The sequence below is a fragment of the Octopus bimaculoides genome, chromosome 14, assembly GCF_046866305.1.
Source record: "Octopus bimaculoides isolate indiv1 chromosome 14, ASM4686630v1, whole genome shotgun sequence".
Taxonomy (NCBI): Eukaryota; Metazoa; Mollusca; class Cephalopoda; order Octopoda; family Octopodidae; genus Octopus; species Octopus bimaculoides.
Genome location: NC_142941.1, coordinates 39,475,965 through 39,485,964, shown reverse-complemented (window position 1 = coordinate 39,485,964; position 10,000 = coordinate 39,475,965). Strand labels below are relative to the sequence as shown.

Here is a 10,000-nt window from a genome sequence, read left to right as displayed (position 1 = left end):
CATATATGCAGGTATTCATGATTCACACAACCACACATGCATACATACAGCCATTTCTTCATACATACATACATACATACATAAAAAGTTATATAGATACATGTGCACAAATGTCTGTATATTCAGGTTTCTAGAGTATAAAATTTACTTTCAGGCCAGTGAACTGTGGTTTAAATAAGAGAAAAGAAAATCTCTTGCATAGATCTCCAGCATTAACTTACTGCAGCAACTAAAGTCAGTGACAATGTATCTACACGTATGTGTACTGCTATTACTTCTTTTGGATTATTCTTTCTGTATAGACTTTACATACCATGTGAAAGAAGGCCAGAGCCCTGGTCTTTTTATTGGTGATATTGCTTCTGATACTGAAGTACTGCGCAGCATTCCACCAAGGGACCACAGTTTCATCCGTTTCAGCTTACTACAAGAAAACACAGCTGTTAATTCACAGTTATTCAATGTCTCCAAAACCGGGAGATTATACACATCTCAGGTATTGGATGCTGAGCCTCTTTGTAAATATAATAAAGAGTGCAGTAAAATCATTGAGATTGCAGTGCAAAATAAGAAAGCTTTTGTGAAAATATTAGAAATAAAAGTTTTAATAGAAGATATAAATGATCATCAACCAGAATTTGCTAATGATAAGATTAATCTTGAATTCTCTGAAGGTGATGCTATAGGAATGGCAAAATCAATACCCAATGCTATTGACAGAGATGCTAGTATTTTAAATTCCCAGATTGTATATTATCTAAAGAAGGATCTGGATGACCCATTCAATTTATCTGTTTTAAAGACAGTTGATGGAGCTTCAAAACTCGAAATAATTCTAATTAAAAGACTCAATCGTGAAATTAGAGATACATATAACCTTGAAGTTGTTGCAAAAGATAAAGGCTCGCCTCCTCAAAATGGTGTTTTATATGTTCAGATATCTGTAACAGATGAGAATGATAATTCTCCAGTATTCACTAAGACTTTGTATAATATATCCTTAAGAAACACACAAGAAAGAAGCCTTCCAATTGTCAAGCTGTCGGCAACTGACACCGATAAAGGTAAAAACGGTAAAGTTACCTATTCATTTAGCTCTAAGATGACAGAACCTTCGAAAAAATATTTCAGATTAAATGCTGAAACAGGTGAAATATTGCTAAGTCAACATTTTCAAAGTGAAGTGAAACAAAACTACCAGTTGTTTATCGATGCTAAAGATGGTGGAAATCCTCCAATGCGAGCTACAGCTATAGTTTTTATAAATATGATTAACCAGGAAAATAATCCACCAAAAATAAATGTAAAATTTTTTTCTAAAACAGCTGAAAACAAAGCTACCATTTCTGAAGATATTGAAGTTGGCAGCTTTATAGCTTATCTGAAAATCACAGACAATGACATTGGACAGAATGGTGAGGTGGAGTGTAAACTTAAACATAATAAATTCATGCTTCAGAAAATGGGGAGAAAGAAATACAAAGTCGTGGTTCAAAAAACAGTAAACAGAGAAATTGAAGACTACACAGACTTTATAATAATTTGTGAAGACAGAGGTTCACCACCGCTCCAGACAGAAAAGAAATTCTTAATCAAAATAATGGATGTCAATGATGTGCAGCCAAGCTTTACTAAAAATACTTTCAAATTTCTAACTTACGAAAATGAAGACTCAAATTTTCCAGTCGGTCTTATAAATGCAACAGATCCTGATTTAGGACCAGGGGGTAAACTAACATATTCATTTTTAGATGACAATAACTTTTTTCCTTTTAAGATTTCCAATTTTGGATTTATAGCTACAACTCAGTCATTGGACCGAGAGAAACAGGAAATATATAATATGAAAGTTATTGTTAAAGACAATGGAGTACCATCTCTCAGTAGTACAGCAAATATTATCATAGAAGTTATGGATAAAAATGACAATGCACCATATTTTACATTTCCTAGTTTTGATCCTTTTAATATAGACGTCCACTACCATCCACAGAGTAAGAGTGACATCACAACATTAAGAGCCTCTGATAGAGACAGTCATGTAAACTCTTTCCTCAGGTATGAAATACTTGGTGGTAATAACAAACAGCTATTTACAGTCAACCCTTACACAGGAATTTTATCTTTCTCTCGTACAGTTTACCAAAATGATGCTGGATCATATAACATAAAATTAGCAGTCAAAGACAGTGGAACACCAATTTTATCAGCAACAACCACACTATCTTTGACACTAACTGTTAGCAATACAACAGCCAGAATGTACACAGCTGAAGACACAGAGTCAGATAATAGAATACATATTAACTTGATGATTATTATAGTAGTGGCTGCAGTGATAGTTTCTGTGGCTATTGTAGTTTCTGTAACAACATGCATCATAAGAAGGAACCAAAACGATACTTTAATTGATGTCAATGACAAGTTTATTACTGAAATGGGAGAATCAGAATATGCCTGTCAATCACAGTATGATGCAACTTTTACTACAGCCCAAGATGTTAGTAATGATAGAATCTTTGAAGGTACCTTATTAAAGAAAACTTCTGAAAATAATTGGAAAGGCTTAGAAACAGGTGTACAGCTGCAAGATCTTACTCCAGTTACTCAGCAGGTAAGAGCTTTCATTAATTTATGTTCAAATTATGTTGAAGAATATTCCAAACCAAATTGTTCTACACAAAAAAAAATAAAATAAAGAAAATATATAAAATATATCTCAAAAATAGATGGTAGATTTTGCAGAGAAATTCAGAGGAAAGCATAAATCAATTATATTAATGATCAAGATATATCTATCTAAATATATTGAGTGGACTGCTAAAATCTTATTCACATTATAAAACCTCTCAGACATGATGTTCACTCTTCCATATAGGTTTTAATTGTGTAAGATTTATTAACTAATTTTGTCAGAGGGGTTAACAAAGTTGAAAGCATAGTCATCTGGTTAAAAAGTTTGCTTTGCAGCTTTGTAATACAAAGTTCAAATCCACTATACAGCAACCTTGAGCAAGTGCCTTCTATAATAATCTTGGATTTGCCTAAGCTTCAGGAGTGAAATTTAGTAATTAGATACTGTGTGGAAGCCTGTCAGAGTGACCATTTCTGATCTTCTTGGGTGGTAGACTCAATCCATCACCTGATACTTTTGAATACTTTTAACAGAGTTCAATTTGTTGTAAGTATTCAGTTCAGATCAGTTCAGTGGAGTGAGAATAACAACGTCTCTCTCTCTCTCTCTCTCTCTCTCTCTCTCTCTCTCCTTTTTCTTTCAAATGTCTTGGAGGCCCTGTAAAAATAGTTGGTGCTGTTCTTAATCCTCTGATTAAGCAGTGTAAAAATAAAAAAGCAAAAAGAAAAAGGTCATATATACTGGTATATTAAGGGAAGCACCATAGTTTAAAGATTAACTGCTTCATTTTGGGCCTTTTTAAGCAAAACTTGATAAAAATACTAGGATAACTAAATAGTTAGTAATGTTGGTACTAATATACTTACTGTGATAGACAAAAGAATTTTAATGAGTTAAAATCACATGTGATGAGGAGAATTAATCATTAGCTAAATGAACAATTCTAGTTATGAAAAGGACATGAGAGACAAACCTGGAATTTTGATTAAAATTAATTAAAAAATAGAACATAGGAAATGCATTGAGAAGTGATTTTTTATCTAAAGATGTATGATAATAACTCACACATGTTTCTATCTTATTAAACCTCCTCAGTTAATAGTCTCAGCAGTACAGCTAGATAAAGATAACATGAAAGATTTATAAACTCATACCCCACTATATTGTCTTTAGTCCATTTTTAATTAATTTAAGTTTAATTAAACGCTGTCTCTTTTGATCAGAATTTATCATTAACGGTAATAATTCTTTCTTCTCATTATGTGTGCAAGTTTTATCAAATGAAATTTCATTCCTCAATACAATAAGTATGTTAGCATCAACTTCACTACATGGCTTCCTTGCAGAATGCATCCCTGATAATTTCTTTTTTAATCCTTCCCAGAAAATAATTACATAGTTTAATTAAACAATTAAAAAAAAGTTTTATTTACATAAAATTATATTAAAATAAATGGAGGATTGCTGAAAAAGATTGCTGGATCTCCAGAGTGTTAGAGAAATGGGTAAACTTGCCTTGCAGTATTTCTTTCAGCTCTATACATTCTGGTTTCAAATCCTACCAAGATTAACTCTACCTATCATCCCTCCAGGACTGAAAAAATAAAATTCCAGTCTATGACTGATGATATCAGCTACGCCCCCCTCTCCTCAAAAGCTGCTGGTCTTGTGCCTAAATTAGAGAAATAATATTAAGAAACATATATGGTATATCGCTCATAGATTATATTATTATTTGATGGTGTTATGCGGCAGATTGTGTCTTCATTGATATTTTGTCACAACAACATAATTGATGAAAATTGATGTGCATGAGTTCAAGTCATGATAAAAACATTCAGGATTCTATATAAAGAAAGAATTAGAAGACTTATATCCTATCAATACGTAAGTATCTTTACCAACCAAAGTGGAAGACACATCTGTGTTACATATAAGAAAAAAAGATGGATGATCAATCATAAATAGATATGTCCGTTTGGCCTAACATAAAGACAGAAGACTTAAGCTGTAGAAAAATAACCACAACTCTCGACTTGTACCTTTAACTCTGTTAATTTATCAAGTGTCAGTTTGTAAGATAAGTAGCAAAGCATATCGCATTGTGTCAGGTTTTAGATTTCAGCCATGCAGTCTTCATTTTGGACAATAAGTTTACTCAGATAACAATTGTTAGTTGTTTGATTAGGAACAGAAAGCAAAGCAAAACATTAAATTATGAGGGTGTGTGTGTGTGTGTGTGTGTGTGTGTGTGTGTTTGTGTATGTTTGTATTTAAATATATATATATATATATATATATATATACCCACACATATATATATATATATATATATATATATATATATATACATATATATATATGTATATGTATGTATATATATATATGTATATATATATACACACATATATATATACATATATATATATAGATAGATATAGTTAGATAGGTAGATAGATAAATAGGGAGATAAAGAGCTAATAGATACAGTCATGTACATATTTATATATGTGTATATATATCATATATGTGTGTGTGTGTATGTACATAATATATAATATATATATATGTATCTATAAATATATATACATGTGTGTATATGTATGTACATAGATATATATGCATATAAACACACACACATATATGTATATATATACATATACACACACGCATATATATATGTAAATATGTATGTATAATGTATTTTATGTATGTATAAATATATTTATACATATATACACATATATACATTTAGATATCGTATATATATATGCACATTCATATACATATACACATGTATATGTAGACACACACATGCACACACACACACACACACACACATGAACACACACACATGCGCACATACACATGCACACATGCACACACACACACACACACACACACACACACACCGAAATACATATATACATACCCACGTATTGTTAGGATAACACTGAAATTCATTGAAGCTCTTTCCATGATAGGTAAAGCACTAAATGTATGAAAACTTCGAAAAACGCTTGAATAATTATTTTTGTTTTTTTCATTTTTTCATTAATTTGTTGTCTGGTTAACTTCATTGTGTGTGTGTGTGTATGTGTGTCTGTAACTATAAATGCATAATTCAACTAATGACTAAAGATGAATAATAATAATAATAATAATAATAATAATAATAATAATAATAATAATAATAATAATAATAATAATCCTTTCTGCTATAGTCACAAGGCCTGAACAAGAGTAATAGTAACAAAATTGTAGGGTAGATATAGAAGCACAGAGGCAGAGGTATAGTAAGTTCACTCCATATTGTAATAATGGCCCATCTTTAAGAGATATTAAGATGTTAAATATGTATTCTGAAAAAAATAATAGATTTCAAAAATTTATTTTGCATGATTAATTTCTTAAAAATAAAATGCTACATTACATTCAAAATGAATATTATGAAGTAAAGAAATTTCTATACTAATTATTATTATACAATATTTTCAAAGAAAAAGTAAAGGTCAACAAGGAAAAAAAAAAAGAGACAGTGATATTCTAAACGTGTGTATGAATGTACAAGTTTGTGTATCTAAATACATGTACATGTGTGTATTTGAATGCATATTTTTGAGTGCATAGATGTATGTGTGAGAGTGAATGTGTTTCATATTCTTCAAGTCATTCTTGTGGAAAAGGAAATAATGACTTTGGAGTCAAATAACACCGTATACAAATCAAATTCTTTTGTGAAAAGAGCAAAGGTTTTTCTTTTTTGTTTCACGTTGCCGTTATGATAAAGTTAACAATGGGTAAAATACACAAATACAGAAGAAGTCCCTCGGGTTTTAACATTTTAAACCATGTCTTTATATGTTTATTAATTAATATTTTCCTCTACCAAACCCTACTGACTCCTTATACTGACAATTCCATATTTCACCACACTTTTCTTCATTGATGCTACTCTTAGATCAGTAAACAAAATAATTGCTTCCAGTCTTACAAACAACTTGATTATTTTTTTTGTTTTCAATGGCATTTTGCAAAACTTCATTGATTCAAACAAATCAAAGTTGTCCTTTAATTATTATTATTATTATTATTATTATTATTATTATTATTATTATTATTATCATCATCATCATTTTTATTATTATTGTCACCATCATCATCATCATCATTATTATTATCATTATCATTATCATTATTATCATTATTATTATTATTATTATTATTATTATTATTATTATTATTATTGTTATTATTATTATCATTCTTATTATTATTATTGTGGTGAGCTGGCAAAATCATTAAAGCATCGAATTAAATGCTTAGTGGCATTTCTTTCTGCTCCTTATATTCTGAGTTCATATTCTGTTGAGGCCCACTTTGCCTTTCATTCTTTCAGGGTTGATAAAATACGTACCAGTGGAGTACTGAAAAATATTGCTGGCCTTGTGCCAAAATTCGAAGCCATTATTATTATTATTAACATTATCATCATTGTTATTATCATTATCATTACGTGGGTGCATGGCTTAGTGGTTAGGGTGTTGCACTATTATTATTATTGTTGTTGTTGTTGCTGTTGTTGTTGTTGTTGTTATTATTATTATTATTGTTGTTATTATTATTATCTTGACTCAAGGTTGTTCATATTCCTTATGGAATTTATGTGGGTTACTAATGATTTCAATAATCCATCAAGTGCTTTAAAACCCTTCTGATAGACTTTCCTGTTCCTAAGAAGCAAACTTGTAGAAACTCTGTAGGACACTCAGTTCAGTTCTCCTTAATCCATTTGTCTACTTCATCATTCACAGTCTCCATGGGAACAATCTTCACAAATTTCATGCTCCAAATCATAGCAATCTCAAATTTTAATGGGTTGTGTTTTTACAACTTTCATCTGCTTTCTGCACAGTCATAGCTTTAAATGGAGATTATGGCTAAATCAGTTAGCAAATTTAGTTTTCTTTATCTACTACTGTATATATCTGGCTTGCTATGTTCCATCTTCATATCCATTTAAATGGGAAAATTTCACAATATTTGCATGTTTCTACCTCAAGTACTCTTTCTACCCAATGATTGTACCATGTACTTATTGCTTCAAACCCACCATTTTTGAATCAGCCTCCAGTGTAAGAATTTTACAATCTGGTTATGTCTCCATTTGTTATATTCTCCCTGATATAACTTGAGGCGTTCTAAGTTGTTTGCAGTGCATGATCTTGAGCAGCTAGAATAAGGCTGTCCATTTCTTTTTTCATTCGTCCTTTTTTTCAACCAAGCCCAAGATTTTGTCCCACATACCTCTTCGATGGCTTTTCAAAACTGGTCGCGTAAAGGTTTCTCTTCAATCCATTTAATGCATTTTCTTTGAATTTCGTTTTTGTCCTTTTCTCCTTTCTCAGTCTTGATCACCTGTTCTTTATTCACTGCCTTTAGTAACATTTTTGAGATGTTCTGCAAATAATTATATAAGCTGTTTCATTCCCCTTGCACATATTCCACCACACCAATTAAACCTCTTCCACTCTGGTGACTCTTCAAGTACAACCAGCTGATATCAGCTTTCAGGTAGTAGACTTCTTCATACAAAATCAGCAGCTTCCTAGTTTCTCTGTTAAATTTCCACATTTTGCATTTTGTCCAGTTCACATTTTCAGCTCCATGTCTGATAACTGGCACTGCTCTTGAATTAATTGCTTCAATAACATTTCTTGAACTCAACCTTGATCGTAATATTTCCCTCACTCTCCTTGTATACTCCCTCCTTGCAGTTTACTTCATCTTTTTATGTTTTATTCCATTTGCCTAGAAGTATTCCCAAATACTTTATACCACAGCCTTTTCTCAACTGATTTCATTGTTTGCTCATTTGGCATTTCCATTCACTAGCTTAGTTCAAATCTTACCCATTTTATTACCAAATCCTCATCATCATCAGCATCCTCCTCATCATCATTGTTATCATCACCATCATTGTCATCATCGTTGTCGTCGTCATCCTCCTCCTCCTCCTCCTCCTCCTCATCATCATCATCATTATTGTCAAAATTTAAAGAGATGGATTGACAGAATCATTAGGCCATCAGAAAAATTGCTTTGCTCTTTACATTTCAAGATCAAATCCTGCTGAGACCAAATTTATTCTTCATCCTTCTGAGGTTGATAAAATAAAGTACCAGTCAAATGCTATAGCTAATGTTATTAATTAGCCCTTTGCCTCTTATTATTATTATTATTATTATTATTATTATTATTATTTTATTATTATTATTATTATTATTATTATTATTATTATTTTATTATTATTATTATTATTATTATTATTTTATTATTATTATTATTATTGAGTGAAAGAGTAGTGCATGCCATCAAAGTAACACTGGGGTAAAATATATGAAGCCCAGTATACCCATCGTGACTACAATGTCTGATAAGGGTACACCAGGTACATGCCTCATAACTATATGTGCACAACATAGTGCTCTCATATCAAGATAAACAGCACATGATCTTGCAGGTGGGGCCCAATTAGAATTTTCTTCAGGTTGAGTAGCCCATCCTGCTCAAAAATCCTATTATTATTTTTATTATCATTATTATTATTTTTATTATCATCATCATCATCATCATCATTATTATTATTATTATTATTATTATTATTATTATTATTATTATTATTATTATTATTATTATAGAGCTGGCAGAATTGTTATCCTACCAGACAAAAATGCTTAGCAGCATTTCTTCCAGCTTTACATTCTGAGTTCAAATGCAGCTGGGTTGACTTTACCTTTCATCCTTTCAGGATTGATAAAATAAGTACCAGTTAAACACTGTTGTGGTCATCCATAGGATGTTGGTTATACTAACAGAAGATAGAAAACATTTTGGGGTCATATCTTGCAAAGGAATCTGGCTATAGTTTACAGTGAATACATGACATAAAGTAAAGTAATTAGAGATAGAGAATAAAACATGACAAAGGATACAAATTAAAAGATAAAATAAAGAAGGAATGTATACATGTCTTGATACATAGATAGATGTACACACACACCCCGCCCACTCCTGCCGTTAAAAAGATGTCACTGTATATGGACATAAACAGCTTAGATTGTCATATTAGAGGCAGACAGATAAAACGTATCGGCCTACCCAAAGTCTAAATAATTACTATGTCTATACATACAAACATATATATATATATGTCCATATATATATATGTGTGTGTATGTGTGTATTTGTGTGTGTGTATATATATATGTATATATGTATATCTATGAGTCATCTAGGATCAGTTAAATTGAATATTTGAATAAATATTTGCATTGTCTTAGTAAGAAACCAGCAACACATCAA

General features: G+C 30.9%; 1 protein-coding gene across 3 annotated transcripts in view; it reads left to right on the top strand.

Annotated features, from left to right (window-relative positions):
* Positions 1–10,000, top strand: part of LOC106872386 (protocadherin-18) — a 117,130-nt gene that overhangs the window by 4,432 nt on the left and 102,698 nt on the right. For all 3 annotated transcript variants that reach the window (XR_008265539.2, XM_014919372.3, XM_014919373.3), the window contains exon 2: positions 155–2,614. Coding sequence is in view for 2 of the 3 variants with exons in the window: in XM_014919372.3 (XP_014774858.2) it covers positions 245–2,614 (2,370 nt within the window). In the remaining variant the exon portion in view is untranslated. The remainder of the gene's footprint in view (positions 1–154; positions 2,615–10,000) is intronic.